General features: G+C 48.5%; 2 protein-coding genes across 7 annotated transcripts in view; one reads left to right on the top strand and one right to left on the bottom strand.

Moving 5' to 3' along the window:
- The window catches only part of kmt2d (lysine (K)-specific methyltransferase 2D), a 76,503-nt gene extending 66,084 nt beyond the window's left edge, over positions 1-10,419 (top strand). For all 6 annotated transcript variants that reach the window (XM_088330139.1, XM_088330142.1, XM_088330141.1 and 3 more), the window contains 7 exons: positions 898-2,152; positions 2,215-2,351; positions 3,810-3,940; positions 6,890-7,175; positions 7,348-7,421; positions 7,511-7,619; positions 8,800-10,419. In XM_088330139.1, the coding sequence (XP_088186265.1) occupies positions 898-2,152; positions 2,215-2,351; positions 3,810-3,940; positions 6,890-7,175; positions 7,348-7,421; positions 7,511-7,619; positions 8,800-8,892 (2,085 nt within the window). In that variant the 3' untranslated portion in view covers positions 8,893-10,419. The remainder of the gene's footprint in view (positions 1-897; positions 2,153-2,214; positions 2,352-3,809; positions 3,941-6,889; positions 7,176-7,347; positions 7,422-7,510; positions 7,620-8,799) is intronic.
- On the bottom strand, positions 4,554-19,446 carry LOC148368180 (uncharacterized). The gene is made up of 4 exons (XM_088330258.1): positions 19,205-19,446; positions 17,370-17,666; positions 14,417-14,965; positions 4,554-4,696 (listed from the first exon to the last, which is right to left on the bottom strand). Exons 1-4 carry the CDS (start codon positions 19,323-19,325, stop codon positions 4,593-4,595), a joined length of 1,071 nt encoding a protein of 356 aa, XP_088186384.1. The 5' UTR covers positions 19,326-19,446; the 3' UTR covers positions 4,554-4,592.
- Positions 19,447-19,657: the final 211 nt, after the last annotated feature.

The raw sequence follows: 19,657 nt of genomic DNA, 5'->3' as shown, positions 1-19,657 counted from the left end.
GAATCTCCAAGTCTCTCCTCGTCTTCAGAGACGGGTGGCTTTTTATATCCTAATACCACATCGGTATTCGTCCCTCCCCCGTGCACGTGTACCTGCACGACACCGGACAGTGTTTTATCATCTTTTATATAACTTCCGAGAACTGTTTGGGGTCGGCTTCCAAGAAATGTTTTGGGTCGTTTGACCTGGCCCGCTTCCTGCCAGGAAATCTTGGAAGGACGAACGCCAGTCTTTCGTCCGAGGCGATCGTTAATAATAATATTCGCCAACATTTGCACTCGGGGTAAACAAGTTGGAATTTGCCTTTTTTCTATCCCAATGCGTTCCTTATGTAAGCCGACTCCAGACGATCCACACCGAGACCTGACCGGGAAAAAGCTCCCTTATTGGCCCGAATCGGGAGGAAATTCTAATTGGAGTACATCACCAGATTTGGACAATCGGGGCATCTTGACCTTCATCGGTTACATGACCATTCATATAATGGACTTTTTTCTGCGCCGTATTCTCGAGCGTCCCTGTCCATTGGCCCGACGGCCCGAGTTTTAACCGATGTTTTCGACCCATCCGCGCGAGTCTTCGACCGATCCTGCTGTCAACGCCAAATATCGGTCCATAATTGAACTCGAATGCTGATGACAGTGACCCATGAGGCGGATGTTGCTTTCGAAGGATCCGACCAGGAAGAGTTCATTAGCGTAAGGCTAATATTTATACAAGGACACGAGGACATTGGTACCAAAACGTCTCAGAGTTTGGTCAAGACATACAATTTTCCTCCGACCACGTATATTAGTCTCGCATTCTATTGAGATGTTTTCCTTAATTGTCCTCTAAACAAAGTTGAGCGTTTTTTTCCACAATACTTGACATTTATCGACGCGGATTTTCTTTCAGGAATTTGCGGCGGACAAAACGGTCCAGCACTGTTACACCACCAACGTCAACGACTTGGACGTGCGCCATCTTCCCGTCATACCCGTGGAGGAGTCCCCGCCTCCTTCGCCGTCTCCCCCTCCTCCCGTCCCCGAAACTTCCAAAAAGTCGCCCTCCCCGGTCCGGATCAAGACGGAACCCGAGCCCGACGGCGCCGAGGGCATCGACTCCACCGCCTCCACCGTGACGGCTTCCGAGACGGCCTCCGACGCCGCCTTCACCCCCGAAAAACCCGAGCCGGGAGAATTTCCCGCTCTGCCGGCCAAAACGGAGGTATCGCCCGCCGGCTCGCCCGGCTCGCCCGACTCCTCCCATAAAGCGCTCAAACAACGCAGGCCGCCGTCCCCCGAGGAGGACGCCTCGTTGGCCAAAAAGTGGAAGGGCGTCCGCTGGAAGCGGCTGCAGGTGGTGTTTAACATCCGCAAGGGGAGCTCCAAAAAGGAAAGCGGTCGCGAGGTGTCGGAGCTGATGGAGCGTTTGGGCATCGCCCTGCGGCCCGAAAGGCTGCCGAGGGACCGCCGCAAGTGCTGCTTCTGCCACCAGGAAGGCGACGGCGCCACCGACGGTCCGGCCCGCCTCCTCAACATCGACGTAGACCTTTGGGTGCACCTCAACTGCGCCCTGTGGTCCACCGAGGTCTACGAGACGCAAGGGGGGGCGCTCATCAACGTGGAGGTGGCCCTGCGCCGCGGCCTGCGAAGCGTCTGCGCCTGCTGCCAGAAAACGGGCGCCACCAACAGCTGCAACCGCCTGCGCTGCCCCAACGTCTACCACTTCGCTTGCGCCGTCCGGGCCCGCTGCACCTTCTTCAAGGACAAGACCACCCTGTGCCCACAGCACAAGCCCAAAGGCGCCAGCCCGGACGAGCTCTGCCACTTTGCCGTCCTGCGCCGCGTCTACGTGGAGCGCGACGAAGTCAAGCAGATCGCCGGCATCCTGCAGAGGGCCGACCGTCTGCACCTCTTCCGGGTGGGCGGCCTCATCTTCCACGCCGCCGGGCAGCTGCTGCCCTCGCAGATGGCCGCCTTCCACTCGCCCAGCGCCATCTTCCCCGTGGGCTACGAGGCCACCCGCATCTACTGGAGCACCCGCGTGGCCAACAAGCGCTGCCGCTACCGCTGCCGGGTGGCCGAGGAGGGCGGGCGACCCTCCTTCGAGGTCCGGGTCCTGGAACACGGCATGGAGGATCTGCACTACCGGGACGCCACTCCGCAGGGTGAGGCCCCGCTCGCGCCCGCCCTGCGACAAACTCTTACCTTTGCCCTCTTCTCTCGCCAGGCATCTGGGAACAGGTGGCGGCCGAGGTGGCCAAGCTCCGAGACGACTCGTCCATGTTGAAGCTTTTCACCGAACACGTGAAGGGAGAGGAGATGTTCGGCTTCACCGTTCACGCCGTCGTGCGCATCGCCGAATCGGTCAGAGAAAATACCGAAACCTTTCCCGTTTGACGCTGCCGTTCCGTTTGTCCGGCGATAGGTTTAGAACGCGCTCAGAATAGGGACGGAAGACGGCGAGCCGTTTCCGGCTCGCCAGGAGAAACCTTAGATGGAAAGTTCCGTCCTGTCGTAAGGTCCTCCCCGAGACGGAGAAACGATCGGTAAACGTAGAGTTTATTAGAGAAGACGTCGATGCGTTATGAACGGGGCAGAGACAGTCCGGACCTTAGATAAGAAATTCCGACCTTTTTTAATAGTCCTTGCTTTTTAATAACTGTCCTAGTCTCCAAAAGCAGATCTGCCCTGAAAGAGAACAGCGACAGGAATGGTAAAAACCTTGCATAATAATGCATAATAACCTGTTAAATGGTCAATCAAACACATAGTAAATCTAAACTGCTGCTAATCTGTACATCTGTTTGCTTTTGTTTGACTTTTTTGCACTACTGGCAGTTCTTTATAGCTAGCCACTCCTTGCACATATTTTTCTCTGCACTATTGTACTTACAGTGTTATTGTTAGTGTTATTGTTACTGTTTACCTGACTGCCCATTTTGCACATCTGGTTAGCTGCTCCTCTTGCACTCTTTGCACTACTGTATAATAGATAGATAGATAGATACTTGATTCATCCCCGTAGGGAAATTCACACTTCCAGCAGTCTACCCCGTTGTTTATTAACAGATGAACATGATGCCCGAGGGGTGCTTGTAGCGGATGACATATCGCTAGTCCAAAAGTTTGACATCCCTGCGGCAGATGGAAAACTTTTCTTTGTGAAAATCCAGGGATACACCACCTCGTGTTAGCAAGTCCGCCTCCTCTCCGATTCCCCCGGCTTTCGTGTCTCTGTTTAGCGGCGTTGAAGCCGGGTAGCTCCGGGTGGCTACACGTTAGCGTCCGGAATGCTAAACAAGAGCCACGTTTCCGCAAAACACAGCAACTGCGCTCCCTGTGCGCTTCGATGTTTTCCACCCGCACTCGATGATCTTATTTGGTCGTGAGTTGGCATTTACCATGATTGCGGATGGTACCGAAGACTTATAACGCCGCTAATAGCTATAAATTATTTAGCATATTATCAGTACTTCAATACTCTAACTCAGTACAACATTTATTTATATCTGTACATTCAAGGAAACTGTGCGGCTAGTATGTATCGACATTTCCTTCTGTATACACTAGAATGGCAATAAAGTAGATCTGAATCTGAAAAGAATAATAGTTGAGATAACGAGCAACAGTCAGGTAGAATAAGCGCCCCCCTATGCCATCTCCTCCGGGGTGTCCCGCATTAAAAACCAGATCATTTTCTCAGCTTCTAATCTGAAAATCCTCAACGGAAAGGAAAGCGAGCGCCAAAACGTTTTGAAGGAGGGACCGTCCGCAGGGTGAGGCCCCGCTCGCGTCCGCGCTAACGTTTTTTTTGTCTTTCAGCTGCCCGGAGTGGAGAACTGCCAAAACTACCAGTTTCGATACGGGCGCCACCCCTTGATGGAGCTGCCCCTCATGATCAACCCCAGCGGCTGCGCTCGATCCGAACCCAAAGTGCCCACGCAGTGCAAGAGGTAAGCGCCCCGCGTCCCTGGGCCCCGTCATTCCCAAACCGTACAACGATTCCGACCCCAAACTGTTGACAAAAAGGAGCATTTCGGTGAAATCCGTTCAAAGTATCCGTCTCGAAAGGAAGAGCGTGAGAAACTCGCACACGACGGGTCCATTGAAATCGGCGTCCGGGCTCCACTTTCATCCAAAACGGTAAAAAGACGACGCCGCTCCGAGGCACGACGACGGAAGTGGACGGCTGTCGGTGGAAAGGATGACGTTTAAGCACCGTGGCTCTAAACGTGACATCGCTTCCGGCTCGAGAGTCGATTTCAAAATAAAATAGGTCCGACGACATCGTCTTTCCGTTGACTTTTCCCGGAGGCGGAACTGTTTGGTCGCCGCGGCGCTCTAGTTGTTGAAAAATGGGGCTTCCGTTTGACGGATGCGTTAGGGCGGCGTTAGTTGGTTCCATTCCCGGCTGTCCGAGTGTCCTCGGGCAAGACCCTGATGGGTGTGTAAAAGGGAAAATTGTGAAGCGCATGGGAAAGCACTTTGGGGGGTCTTCAGTGACGTGAAAAAGCGCCGTATATATGAAATGCAGACCATCGTACCACATTCGCAGCCCTCTTTTCTGTCAGCGCAGTCGTAAATAGGTGTTTGTCTCGGTCATCGCTATCTGACTTTGCCGTGGTCGCCGTCTGGAACGGTTGCGTGGCACCGTATTTCCCACGCGGTCGCTTCCAGGTACGGGTGAGGCTTTACGATATACTCCAATTCTAAAATGGGAGTCAATAGTACATTCTGTTTGCATCATCATAATACCGTTATATTCCAATTCTTTTCCGCGATAATCCATTTTGGACGGCCCGTCTCGTCTTCGACTTCCTGAGTTGCGACGTCATCCGAGTAACATTAGATAGATCGTTTCTTCATCCCCGTAGGGAAATTCACATTTCCGGCAGTATACCTGTGTGTTGATTTTTTTTTTGTCATTTGTTTTGTATTTATTCAGCCAGTTCAAACCATAAACATGATATATACAGGAAATCATTTGACACGCCAACCTCTCGGCGCCACGTTTTTTAGACCCGACCGCTGTGTTGAGAGTCATTAGGTGAGCAAACCCCCGGATTCCAACCCTTCATGCAGAGCGCCAAGCAGGGCATCGTAAGTCTTAAGTATGACTCGGCCGAGGCTCGAACCGGCGACCTCCCGGTCTCGGAGCGGGCGCCCTACCGTCTAGGCTACCTTGTAGTTTAGCAACAGCGGAGTGGATGACGTCCCACGCTAGGCCAAAAGTTCAACATCCCTGTAGCAGACGGACATCTTTGTGCCCAGGGATACACCGCCTCGAGTCCGCCTCCTCTCCGCTTCCCGCAGGCTTCCGTGTCTCTGTCTAACAGCGCTGAAGCCGGGTAGCTCCGGATAGCTCTCGGTAGCTCCACGTTAGCGTCCGGGATGCTACGTTTCCGTAAAAGACAGCAAACTGCACTCCCTGTACGCTTAGATGTTTTTCACCAGCACAGCCAGTTCCTCCGTCTTATTTGGTACCGTGATTACGGACGGTACCGAAGGCTTAGCTAGCTCCGAAGATAGAAGCAGACACAAGTGCGAAATAACAGCGGCGGCGCTTTGATTTTATTTGCAAGCCAGTCGCCATATTGGTTTACTTGTTATTTAGTCAAAGAGGTTTCGTGTGTTTCAAGCTAGTTTTTGTGGAGAATGCCCAGGCAGGCCTCGCGTCGCGGAAGGATACATTCATGATATCAAAAATGTGTGTGGCATTCATCTCATCCGGCAGTGGCTCAGGAGGTAGAGCGCTCGTCTTGGGATCAAGAGATCTCAGTTCGAATCCCGGCTCCTCCGTGTTACATGTCGAAGTGTCCTTGGGTAAGACACTGAACCCCTAATACCCCCAATAAGCAGGTTAGCGCCTTACATGGCTGCAAGGCCGCTATTGGGAAATGTGAAGCACACTGTAAAGCGCTTTGGGAAGTCTTGACTTGAAAAGCGCTATATAAATGCAGATCATTTCATTTCATTTCATTAGCTACACCGCTTATCCTCAGTAGGGTCGCGGGCGGCGCGGCGGCGCAGTGGTTAGCGCGTGTGCGGCACAGTTCTGCGGTCATGAGTTCGAACCTCCTGTGCGGAGTTTGCATGTTCTCCCTGTGCTTGCGTGGGATTCCTCCGGGCACTCCGGTTTCCTCCCACATCCCAAAAACATGCGCGTCAGGTGAATTGGCCGGTCCAAATTGTCCCTAGGTGGGAATAAGAGAGCGAATTGTCTGTCACAGTGTGGCAACCAGTTCGGGGTGTCTCCTGCCCACTGCCCGAAGATAGCCAGCACCCTACTGAGGATTAGCAGTGCAGCAGATTATGTGTGGCATTTTAAAATTGTTTTTTGAGATCACTGGATTTGTTTCAATCAGAAGTTTTCCGGTGGAAAATCCATTCGGGTCCAACTTTTGTTTCGGCGGCCCTCAATACAATACAATAGAATAGAATCGACCTTTATTTTCATTGTTACAAAATGGGTTGAACATATTGTGACAACCAAATTGGACGTGGCACTCCAGTTTGTATCGTCCTTGTCGCAGGCTTGGTTTTTTTCCGGAGATGGGTGTATGAGGGGGTGAGGGTCAGGCAGAGATGGTCAGATCCGGCGAGGTGGGGGAGGGGGAGAGCTCTGTACGCATGTTTGATGTTACTGTGTTTTTTCCCCCTGGTCCACGTATCGAATGAATTTTGAGAAGTACGGTTCTGCCCGATTCAAGTCGCCGGCGACAATAAAGGCTCCGTCAGGGGGTGCGAGCTGCCGGCGATCGATTTAGCGCCACGCTAACTAAAGTCGACGGAGTTTGAGACCCCCGGCGTAAATCCCCGTCGCCACGGCGGCACTAGGGAGCGGATTTGGGCGGACGGCACGGGTTAACGGGTTTCCTCCTCTGCCGCGCTCGGGCGCACAGGCCGCACACTTTGAACAGCACCAGCGTGTCCAAGGCGTACCAGAGCACCTTCACCTGCGAGATGAACACGCCTTACAGCAAACAGTTCGTCCACTCCAAGTCTTCGCAGTACCGCCGGCTGAAAACCGAATGGAAGACCAACGTGTACTTGGCCCGCTCGCGCATTCAGGGACTGGGCCTCTACGCCGCCAAAGACCTGGACAAGCACACCATGGTCATCGAGTACATCGGGACCGTCATCCGAAACGAGGTCGCCAACCGACGGGAGAAGATCTACGAGTCGCAGGTAGGGCGCTCCGCGCTTTTTACGCTCGCTCTCCGTCGCAAACTATCGTTATGATAAGAGCGCATTTTTCGGCCACCTTAAAGATTTTTACTCCGCTTTTTACGCTCTCACTTATTTGTTCCCGCTTTAATGGGTACCGTATTGACCCATTTCCGTGTTTCCGGTCCGGCAGAACCGAGGCATCTACATGTTCCGGATCAACAACGAGCAAGTGATCGACGCCACGCTGACCGGCGGCCCGGCCCGGTGAGCCACGAGCCCCCGACGGCCCCGAGCCGACAAAAACTCTTGCGGGAGCCCCTCACCATCTTCCTCTCTTTTCCTCCCCCCTGCAGCTACGTCAACCACTCCTGCGCCCCCAACTGCGTGGCCGAAGTGGTGACTTTCGACAAAGAGGACAAGATCATCATCATCTCCAGTCGCAAAATCCCCAAAGGGGAAGAGGTACGTACGTACGCGAGGCTGACCCCGCCTCGTAGCCAAAGAGCATACGACGGGTCCGGTCAAATCGGCGTCCGAGCTCCACTTTCATCCAAAACGCTCAAAAGACGCCGCCGCTCCGAGGCACGACGGCCGTCCACGGAAACCGTGACGTTTAGACGCCGAGCCGTAAAACCTCGTCGAGGGCCTCGCCGCGGGCGTCTCGGCCGAGGACGCGGGGAGCCGGGAATCGAACCCGCGACCTCTCGGTCCTGAGACGAGCGCTCCACGATGCGCTTTACCCTTTCGCGCGCGGATAGCGGCGTTGGCCGCGCGAGGCTCCCGCCTGCTTATCGGTGGCTCGAGGGCCGAGGCCTCTTGCGATGGAAACTCGATTCCGACGTTCAAATTAGAACCGGACCAAAACAAGAACTCCACAACAAAACATAATATGTTGGAAAAGGGTTAGTAAGAAGCAAATACCCCTTCATCTTCCCTCTTAAATACACCAATGATAATAAGAACAATAGCAATAATAACAGTTCCAATATAACAATAGCAACAATAACACAAAGTTACCCAGAGTTCTAGACGCAGTATTTCCAATCGACCCCATTTTCTTCATCCCTGTATTTCGCCAGGAATGTTTTTTGGTATTTAAATTTGAAGGCGTGAATCGTCGGACATGGTTTGATCCGGTCTTGTCGATTGTTCCTAAGTTTGACTGCGCACGCAGACGCACGCATACTTTTCCTGGCGGTTCTCACCTTTGGGATTAGGAATTGACGACGGACCCTTAAATGATCATTTCCCTCTTTCCGAATGAATCGTTGATGGGTGTTTTCCGGCACCGTGTTTTTGTTGACCTGAAATAGCAGTCGTGCAGACAAAGTAAGGCCGCGCTTTTGACCGTCAGTAACGGTCACGGGTGAGACGACCCCGTTACTGAAATAATAACGCCGTTACGTCACCACGCAACGTTCGATCAAAAAGAAAAGTAAGACGGTTCTTTTCTAAAAAGCAATCTCGGCGCCCTCCGTCGGACCGAAGCGGTACTTGCGACTCTCGGCGCGACGACCCTCGATTGAACGCGCTCGGAGGCTCGCGCATACGACCGCTCGACGCCTTCGGCGGATTCGATGGACGGGTCCTCGCGGCCCCGATGTCCTTTTCTCAGGCGGGAAATTGTCTTTGTGTGCGGCAGCTGACCTACGACTACCAGTTTGACTTTGAGGACGACCAGCACAAGATCCCGTGCCACTGCGGAGCCTGGAATTGCCGCAAGTGGATGAATTGAGAGGAGGCGGAGCACGGAGGCGGAGCACGGAGGCGGAGCACGGAGGCGGAGCCCGGACCCGACCGCGAGCACGGAATCTTCGGCTCCGCCTACCCCACGCCGGGGACGAATCGGAGCCGCTTTCTAGAGCCCTGACCCGGAGCGGCCTCCTTTTGCGGCGTTTGTTTCGGTTTTCGTCCCGTTTTGAGACTTTGCCGTCGCGTGCGTTCTCTCGATTTTTTTTTTTTTTTTAATGAGACTTTGCCAGTGCATAAGCTGCTCTCTTTCTCGCGCTCTCTCCACGCAAAAGAAGTCCGGCCCCCTCCCGTCCCGGGTCCGCCCCCCCCGAGGTCGAACGAGCGTCTTTCAAAAAAAAAAAGAACCAAAAACGATCGCTTCTTAAAGCACCGGACTACCGATCCTTTTTTGGAGTCGAACCTCCGAAACCCCTCAGACGGCACCCCCCTCGTGCACTAGCGAGACAATCTCAGAGGTTGGAGGCACTCCCGGGGGACGGGGGGGGGGGGGTTCTCCGGAAGCGTCTACCTCACGGATCCCGGCGGGAAACGAGAAGGACCGGGACGGGGCGGGGACGAGCGGGGGGATCCCGAGCTCCGAGGACGAACGGGAAGCGGTTCCCGACCGCGGAAAGGAAAAAGGCGATCGGGAGCCCCGAACCGTTTCCTCCGGCGGAGCCGCGGCGAGCGCGAGGTCTTCGGCGCGATCCGGCACGAAGTCGAGTCTTCCTTTGCGATCTTTTTTCGCGCGAGCGAAGGTTTTCTACCCAATGCAGGGATAAAAAAGGGCATTCGTTTCTACCTGAGAGTTTAAAGGGAGCTTCGCCGTCACGTCGCTTCCCGCCCGCGCCGCTCCGAAAGCTTCCTTCCTTACCGACAGACAAAAAAAGGACCCGAAGGCCTCACGGGACGAAACGGAGACGAGCCGGCGAGCTCCTTTCCGATCGAAAGCGGAGAGGAAGAAAAAATCGACCACTGGATATCGTTTTGACAAAGCTGTACATACGTATGAATATATGTAAAATGGCATATCTATGTTTATGAGCCGGAGCGTTTGTTTTTTTTTCTACGGCTGTTTATCGCTCTAGGAAAAGTGTGCGGCGTTTCCTCCGCGTCTTTCTATTTATACCTTGTCAAAAGGCCGGCTCACTTTGAGTTCTCCCCGGGGAATCCGACTCTCTCCTCATTCTCCGCGGACCGAACGGCGCGGCTTCTCCTTTTTTCCCGCCACTGGATTTTTCAACTTTTTTCTCTCCGATTTTTTTTGTTTTCTTTTGAAACGGTTTTATTTTGAAAGGATGTCTCATCTGTACAGCAGATCTACTTTTAGGGATGAGAAAGAAATATATTGATTTTTATGGTGAGTGGCATATTTTGTATGCAAATACAAATTGTACATAGTTTTTCAGGAGGTTTCTTTATATATACGGCTTCCGACGACCCGATCGCCCCTCCCCCTCGTCCTCCTCGCCCGCCATATTTGTCTGCTTTTGTTTCTCGTCCACAGAAATAAAAACCCGTTTGAAATATGCCCACCTGTCGTTCCGTTCTTTACTTTGAATAGAATCGATTCTACCTTTATTGTCATTGTTCCAAAATGGGTTGAATATAGTGTGACAACGAAATGGTACGTGGCACTCCAGGTTCACATTGAACAGTGAGGATCGAAGAAAAGAAAGAAGATAAGGTTATAATTGACACAATATTGACACAAAAAATGTGGGCATGAAGGGTGTTTACTTAGTTTTGGGATGGTATGAGTGCAATATGCGTTAAGTGCAAAAATAGTCAAGATTGTGCAAAGCGAGCATCGGCACGAATACAATTTGACATCTGTATGAGGTGGTGTGTTTGCAAGAGTTTCAGTTTTTTGTGCGGTGTGTGTTAAGCTGCCGTGCACCCGGCATGCCACGGCGTCATGCAGTATGTTAGAATGCTCTCCGCTGTGGCTTTGTAAAAGGACATCGGCAGCTGCCGTTTCAGATGATTTTTCCTGAGCACTCTCGGGAAATGGAGTCGCTGCTGGTTGGCATACACCAGGGGTCAGTAACGTGCCGCACCAAGATGAGTGACTCGCACAGCATTTCTTTTCTATCCAACAGAGCTGTCATTTCACACTAGTCTAAATATACAACATGGATAGATGTTGAAATCGTATAACTGACTGATTTATCTTCCACTATTCTTGTTCATCAATCAGCTGCCTTCTGAAGGATTTTATACATTTGACTTTAAAGGGTTTTATACCATTGAATACAAGTTACATTTACTGAGTTTAATGCTATAGTTATTTACTGACTGTGCCTTTATTGAACGAGCAGTGAAAGTTCAGGGCAGGCAGGTTGTTTACAGGAACGAGACGTAACGCTCTCTCCATTTCTTTTGAAAACATTTTTTGCTCCAAAAGGTTCCTGACCCCTGACTTAGATTGCATGGAGATCAAATCGTACTCAAAATAAAGACACAATTAGCATTCTTACCATTCACTCATTCTCCAGGATTGATTGGCAGGACACAGACCCAGAGCATCTGCATTTACACAAATTGGACCAGTCTCCACTTTGAAATGCAGGAATGATCTCGGTCACTTTGAAAAATGGAGTCAATTCTCCAGTGGGAAATGAGAAACGGCAGATATATGCTGCAGGGGGTGCACATGGTGAAAGTAACATCAGGGATTCAAACCGCTAACCTTTGAGAGCGAGATCATTCATAATGAAGAACAAAGACGAGACGCTCACAAAAGACACTATTGTTTATCTACGTTTAGAAATGCTTCGGATTTGCTGACGAGACGGTGACGCAATTCTCCAGGACTTGCACGACAATCGCACGTGGGCGCGTAATGTACACGTTGACGAGAAATTTCAAGGAAAAAAAAAATCCAAACGAGTTTAATAGGAGAACAAGGACATTTCATTTCAGGAATAAGGTTGCGGTCAAATCATTGCCCCAAAAAAGGATGAGATCAGTGAAACGGGGAACCCAAAACAAGGGCTACACTTTAAACAAAAGAAAATAAATGGAATGAGCACGTGACATTTTGATTCATAGTCAAATCTAAATGTATGAAGTTGTTAAATGACAGTAAATCACATTCAGATCAAAGTCACAGATTCACATTTCTAATATTCTTACATACGACAGAAGATAACGAAATCTACAGAATAGTCGCGCTTTGATAACGAGAATAAAAAAATATGAAATGGCAATCATACTATCACAATCGGATTCAAAATGAAACCCTGGGATCGAGGGGATATCGTAAAATCAAAATCCGAGATGAGGGATTATACCAAGATATCTTTGTCTCGGTCGAGTCTCAAGTGGCTCGCAAGAAAACAAATGAAAATGAGCCGGCTCGGTTGCTACGGCGATCTATTCTCGACAGCGGGTATTCCCGACGTGGCGCTCGTCAAATCCGATGCGGTTTCGAGAAGCCGGTGCCCAAAATACCTGCTAATGTCCTTTCCTTATTAATAGACGGTGTAACGTATCATTCTTCTCATTTCTTTCAAAAACTCCCATCAGGCTGTAAAAGATCACGGGCTCCACTTTTCGATCTGTCATTCCGAGATGGATCCCGGGGGTCTCTTTGAAGAATCTGCGGGGCGCATTTTACCCCAGCTATCGACAGCCGGCTTTGGCAAACGTGCAACCCATTAAGCCGGACTAGATCGAGCTGCACTTATTCAGTTAGCCTGGATGTCTTTATTCCAATTTCGTGCAATAAACCACTGACATCGCGATTAAGTCGACTCCAAAAGATATAACGTTATAGTTACATACGTACGCAAGAGATGCTTGAAAAGTACGGTACTTGGGAAAACTTAATAGTGGAACATCCTCGTAATTCCTGTTATTCTTCCTTTCGTATAATCAATCAAAAAGGAATATAAGCAGCAACACATGTGCTTTAAAAAAAAAAACATCTAGAATAACTATTAGAAAAATAGGCTAAGTTTAGACTTATCAGTGGCATCAATAGTGATAGAATAGAATTGACTTTTATTGTCATTCTTTGTAACCACGCACACAGAAGGAAATGTCCACCTGACCCGTACAGTTAAACTGTAGCGAGCCGACGCAGCCGCAGCCAAACGGGGCGCCGCCGTTTTAGTCATCAGGTGAGCAAACCCCCCAATTCCGACCCTTAATGCCGAGCGTCAAGCAGGGAGGCAACGAGTACCAATGTTGTAAGTCTTGGGTATGACTCGGCCCGAGGCTTGAACCGGCGACCTCCCGGTCTCGGAGCGGGCGCCCCTACCATCTAGGCTACCGAGCTGATGACTGCCATTCTCACCAGCACACTTTGTGACTTGAAAATCCTTGACCGCAAACTGAACAAGAAACTAGTTAATTATGAGTGTGTTTTTTTAAGTTTCCCTGATGGCTGAATCTTTGACCGCAAACCGAGCAGGCGAAAGGTTTTTCGCCAGTGTGGGTTCTTGTGTGGATTTTTAAGTGCTCTTTCCGTCTGAATTTTTGACCGCAAACGGAGCAGGAAAAAGGTTTTTCACCAGTGTGGGTTCTTGTGTGGACTTTTAAGTGTGATTTATGAGTGAATGTTTGACCACAAACTGAGCAGGCGAAAGGTTTTTCACCAGTGTGGGTTCTCGTATGAATTTTTAAGTGATCTTTCCGCCCGAATCTTTGACCGCAAACTGAGCAGGCAAAAGGTTTTTTACCAGTGTGGAATCTCGTGTGGTCATTTAAGTCTGATTTATGGGCAAATGTTTGACCGCAAACCGAGCAAGCAAAAGGTTTTTCACCTGCGTGGATTCTCGTGTGTATTTCTAAGCTTTTTTTCCATTTGAATTTTTCTCCACAAACTGAGCAAGCAAAAGGTTTTTCACCAGTGTGGGTTCTTGTGTGACTTTCCAAACTTCCTTTGAGGCTGAATTTTAGACCACAAAATGAGCAGGAAAAAGTTTTTTCACCAGTGTGTGTTACCAGGTGGTTTTTTAAGCATAATTTCCAGGTGAATTTCTGACCACAAATCGAGCACGAAAAAGGTTTCTCGCCCGTATGGATTCTCGTGTGGTCTCTTAAGTTTGATTTCATACTGAATTTTTTACCGCAAACTGAGCAGGTAAACGGTTTTTCACCAGTGTGGATTCTTGAATGGCTTTTTAAATAACCTTTCCAACTGAATGTCTTACCGCAAACTAAGCAGGCAAAAGGTTTTTCTCCAGCGTGGATTCTTGTGTGTAGTTCTAAACTTTTTTTCCACGTGAATTTTTCACCGCAAACCGAGCAGGCAAAAGCCTTTTCACCCGTGTGGGTTCTTTCGTGCCCTTTTAAATCGGATTTATATGTGAATCGTTGCCCGCAAACTGAGCAGGCATAGGGTTTTTCACCGGTGTGGGTTCTTGCGTGCGTATTTAAGTTTCCCTTCCGACTGAAAAATTGACCACAAATTGTGCAGGCAAAAGGTTTTTCACCTGTGTGAGTTCTTTCATGCCTTCCTAAGTCTGATTTATATGTGAAAATTTTACCACAAACCGAGCAGGCAAAGGGTTTCCCACCAGTGTGGGTTCTCCTGTGCGTATTTAAGTTTCCCATCCGACTGAAATTCAGACCACAAACCGAGCAGGCGAATGTTTTTTGACCTGTGTGGGTTCTAGAGTGCTTCATTAAGTTGGATTTCTGGCAGAATTTTTGACCACACACCGAGCAGGCAAAGGGTTTCTCACCAGTGTGGGTTCTGACGTGGATTTTTAAGTTGGATTTCAGGCCGAATTTTTGACCGCAAACTGAGCAGTCAAAGGGTTTCTCCCCGGCGTGTATCATGGTATGGCGCTTTAAATTCCGCTTGTGTCGAAAGATTTTTCCGCACTGCGGACATTTGGCCTTTGAGCCATCGTCGTTGTCCTCAGCCGTTCTGCTCGGAGACACCTTCTCCTTGTTCTCTTCGCGTCGATCTCCCGTGGTGAAACGGGCCCCGGTCACGGGAAACTCTCGGAAACGTTCCTCCTTTTTAACGTCGACCGTCTCTATAAAGTCATCTTCCTCCTTTTTGAGGACGGGCAACTTTGTCTCCTGTTGACAAGGAAGAGGTTTCTCTGGACCGACGTCTGCAGGACACACAAAGTTTGGGAAGAATCTCAATCGATACAAAAATCATTTGAACATATCTGCAAAATGAATAGATAATTATCCCCAAAACAAGTTTTACAACACGGGTGTCAAACAGGCGACCCGCGGGCCAGATCGGGCCCGCTAAGGGATTGAATGCGGCCCGCAAGACAACTCAGAGAAGCGCAAGAGAAAAACAAGTTGCAGGTTGAAATATGTCCACTTGATGTTGCCAAAGCCAGGTGCCTCCAACAAAGACTCTACTTGTATTTCTTTCTCTCGCTCTCTTTTCCACCCCTTTTCTCCCACTCTCTTTCACTTTCTGTGTCTCTCTTTTTCTCTTCCGTTGTTCCTCTTTGTCTCTCTCTCTCTCTCTGTGTCTTTTTAACTTCTTTTGCTCTAACTTCCTTTTTTCCTTCTCTCTTCCTACCCTTCTTGCTTTCTTTTGTCTTTTCTCTCCATCAGTCTTCCTATTTCTCTTTGGATTTCTTTCTTCCTCTCCCTTTCTTTTCCCCCTCTCTCACAACTTTTTATCTTTTGTTTCTTACGCTCTCTCCCTCTCTCTTTGTCCCACCCTCTCTTCTTTTCCCTCCCTCTTTCTCTGATTTCTTTCTCTTGAATCTACTAGTCCGGTTTGTTCTATCATGTGGCCCCCGAGTTCAAATGAGTTTGACAGCCCTGTTTTACAGGAATATGGACAATTTTTTCGTTTTGCTTCAAATCCTTTTATTCCACGTTTGTCCTGAAGTGCGTTGTTATCAATGACAACAAAGACCATTCAATGAAAAGCCTCTCGATGATCTCCATCAAAGGCATTACTGTAAGAAACCGAAAAATATTTGTAAAGTCGGCGGCAACGAAAGGGTTTCCTTTGAGTCTGAAGTCTACTTGATATTTCATATGGAGAATTGTTTAAAGAGCAAGGCGCGGTGACACTTTTGAAGACGAAATGTAGAAAAGGAATGAAAAGTGATCCTTCTTGGCAAGATTGGCGGACGGCCTCGCCATTTTCCATTATCAAAAATCTCACCGTGACAATTTCTGATTTCGGATCCATTGAATCCGCTCCTCGTACGGACATGAAAAAAAATGCTCTCGGATCAGGCGGCATTTCGGGTGCCTGAATATGATCATTTTTTTCCACTTTTTGACTTTTACTCAAGTAAGCGTTTGGACGACTACTTTTACTTCTACTCGAGTCCTTTTATTCTGAAGTAACAGTACCGTAAATTCCGGACTATAAGCCGCTACTTTTTCCCAAATTTTCAACCCTGCGGCCAATTTGTGTCATTTTTGTTGGGAAGTTAGCCAGCGGAGCTGGAGTATATAAGGTAAGATTTAGACCGGTGGAATCTATGCGCCGAGGAAGACCGCAACTCCTGAGCCTAAACAAACCCTCGTCGTACAACTCGCATTTAGAAAGGCTCGCGACGAAGCTTTCAAACTAAAAGCAATCGAGCGGTTCGATCTAGATGGAAACAGATCCGCTTCGTGCATATCAGTCGGTGTGAACGTAATGCTGACATGAATTGGGATGAGGGAGGATGGGACGTCATCAACACCATAACGTTTCTTTCCAAAACTGAGAAAGATAACTTTAATGACCTCAGTCATAAGGAGGAAGGTTATATTATTATGATTAAGGCTTTGAAAACTCTCTCGGTGTACCGTCTTTCTTTGTAAATATGTGTCATATGTATTTGCAACTGTATATTTTTGTCATTTATTTATTTGTATTTTTTTGAGACACTTATTCTGAACGGGCCAATTAAAAAAGAGGGGCGGAGCAAACGCGGGCTGATGGGAATTCGGGACCGGTAAAGGTGAGTTTTTGTGGACACGCCGGACAATAGCGGATATATATTTTTCCCACCCTTACCTTTGGAAATATACACTTTTTTTTCCCTTGGATTACTATCAACGGGCACCAAGAATGTGCAGGTTTGCATCAAACATTAAGTACCTATATCATTTTACGTTTATTTTGGGGGCCGTCATTTTTAGACCGTGTGCTTCAGTGAAGGACATTTCATTTCAATCGTGGGACTTGAAGTTTGGCTTGGATTCATTTTGTGTTTGTGTTATGTTTTTTTGATGCGGCGCGTGCAGCTTATATACAGGTGCGGCTTGTGTATGGACCAAATCGGTTTTCCCCTTAAAATGTGACGGGTGCGGCTTATAATCAGGTGCGCTCTGTAGTCCAGAATTTACGGTACTTTTACTTGAGTTGCATCATTGAAAATACCGACTAGAATACGTTTTTATTCCTTTGAGGGAGAGGGAGAAAAACGTACGATTGTCAGTTATGTTGAATCGTTTTGTCTATCGATGAAAAAAATGGATAAAAACATTCAAATTTAGGCTCGTGTCGAAAGGTTTTTCATTTGCGATCGGAGTCATCACCTTCCCGCCGTCGGTCGCCATCGTCGATGCCGTCGTCGACCGTCGTGCCGGATTTTCTACTGGGAGAAACCGTTTCCTTGTTCTCTTCACGTTCCGAGGTCACGGGAAACCGCCAGAAATCTTCCTCCCTTTTAATGACAACGTGCTCCGATCCATCCTCCTCTTTTTGAAGACCGTCGCTCTCGAAATCCTCCTCCTTTTTAACCTCGAGCGTCTCGAAAAATTCCTCTTCCTTCTTTTGGACGTCGGGCAACTTTGTCTCCTGTTGCCAAGGAAGAAGATTCTCTTCACTGATGTCTGCGGGACACAACACACACCGTTTTAGAAAAAAACACACACACCAAATGTGGATTTGATTTTATTTTTTTTACATAAACGCAACAAGAAAAAATCTTTTTAACATATCATAGGCGCCGCCTTTCCAGCAGCTCCGAGCTCTTTTTGTGATTTATTGTTTTAAGTGTCCGCTTCCATCTTCGCTATTTTGCGTCCCGTTTGACAAATACACTTTGGATTACTTTCTATCCTATGCAGGGTTACTTGAACCCGATTACTTTCAATGACTTTTGGACGACTCCAATACCAAATATGCTAAGAAAAGACAAAAGAAACTAAAGGCTTGGGGAGTAACGGAATCCATGGAACAGCAAAAATGACGTTGGCAAGTTGTTTGGATTGATTTTCATTTTGTTTCTGTGGCATTTGATTTTCGTTTTGCCGGAGATCAAAGAGATCAAAGCCAGGAGAGAAAGCTTACCACGTCTTGTCAGTCATCATTTGATTCCTATTGAGTTTCTTTTGTCTTTTCTTAGCATATTTGCTATTAGAGTCATTCAAAAGTCATTGAAAGTCATCCAGTTCAAGTAACCCTACCCAAACCTGATCCTAAGGTTATGGGTTTAACGCACAAAAACGCGTTTATTCGAGGAATCGACTCCCTGCCCTGAAGAATTCTCTTGCCGGCGTGATGAAGGGGCCCTATCGTGGATGCAGATCCAAAGCTAAAATGAAATCTAAGCGGCAATATAAGCTTTCGGTACTGTCTGTAATCATGGTACCAAATAAGACAGAGGAACTGGCTGTGCGGGTAAAAAACATCAAAGCGTACAGGGAGTGCAGTGTGCAGTGTTTTACGCTAACATGGCTCACGTCTAGCATCACAGACGCTAACGTGGAGCTACCCAGAGCTATCTGGAGCTACCCGGCTTCAGCGCTGTTAGACAGAGACACGAAAGCCTGAGGAAAGCGGAGAGGAGCCGGACTCGCTATCTGCGTGAACAGGAGGCGGTGTCACCCTGGGCACAAAGATTTCCATCTGCCGCAGGGACGTCAAACTTTTGGCCTAGCGTGGGACGTTGTCCACTCTGCTGTTGCTAAACGACAACACAGCACCCCGAGGCCATCCTGTTCATCTGTTCATAATCAACTAAAGGATACTGCTGGAAGTGTGAATTTCCCTAAAGGGATGAATAGAGTAGCTGTCTATTTGATTGGATTGTAACCCTTGTGTGCGTGTGAGTATACATTTTTGGGGGTTGTCGAGGCAGGGGGAGTGATTTTGACATGAGTGGGAATTCGACCGTCTTGTTGTATGTTAAATGTTTTTATACAGCACTTTGAGAGATAATGGATTGTTTGAAGTGCTTTACAAATAGATTTGATTTGATTTCCTGTGGCGCGTCTGGTGGCTCCCATTCCCGTTTTCTTCAATAAAACATAAAAAAAGGTGATATCAATCACACGGACACTACCTCCGAGCAATCACATTGATAATATGAAATCGAAAAGTAATTGTTAAATTGACTTTGTGAGCGGAAAAGAAGAAAGCGACCGACCTGCTCCTTCCATCACGACTTGGAGCTGCTGGCTCATGCTAACTGGAGTTAGCCTCGGAGCTTCTCGCTCGCTCTCTTCGTAAAGCTCCTCTTTGAAATTTCCGCTCCCTACGGAACACATTTGAACCGGCTTTAAAACTCACCATTAACTCTTTATCTGAGTTACGTGAACGCTTTTACGGAGTTAAATGGAGCTTTACGAGACGACCGTGGAGGAACAAAGCTGAGGGTGACCCGGAAGAACAAACGTGGTGGGCGGGGCTCTAAACTGACAATTTCCGGGTCATGAAAAGTGATTTTTTTTTTTTTTTTGCGGTATTATTTTCCCACGACGGCATACTGATTTTTTTACTAGTTATCCCGTTAAAAATGTCATCAATGACGTCATCCCGATACTATAATATTGCAACTGGATTACTTTCCATGACTTTTGGATTCGGACAGCCAACTCGG

The sequence above is a fragment of the Urocampus carinirostris genome, chromosome 3, assembly GCF_059441175.1.
Source record: "Urocampus carinirostris isolate Australia breed hairy pipefish chromosome 3, RoL_Ucar_1.0, whole genome shotgun sequence".
In the NCBI taxonomy this organism is placed as follows: Eukaryota; Metazoa; Chordata; class Actinopteri; order Syngnathiformes; family Syngnathidae; genus Urocampus; species Urocampus carinirostris.
The sequence above is the reverse complement of the archived record's forward strand: the minus strand, read 5'-3'. Positions and strand labels throughout refer to the sequence as shown.

Coding starts and splice junctions, on each gene's coding strand:
- LOC148368180 (XM_088330258.1), bottom strand. CDS start 19,325: ATGTGTTCCGTAGGGAGCGGAAATTTCAAAGAGGAGCTTTACGAAGAG. Junction 17,667..19,204: donor AGTCGTGATGGAAGGAGCAG/GTCGGTCGCTTT, acceptor TGTGTCCCGCAG/ACATCAGTGAAGAGAATCTT. Junction 14,966..17,369: donor TGGCGACCGACGGCGGGAAG/GTGATGACTCCG, acceptor TGTGTCCTGCAG/ACGTCGGTCCAGAGAAACCT.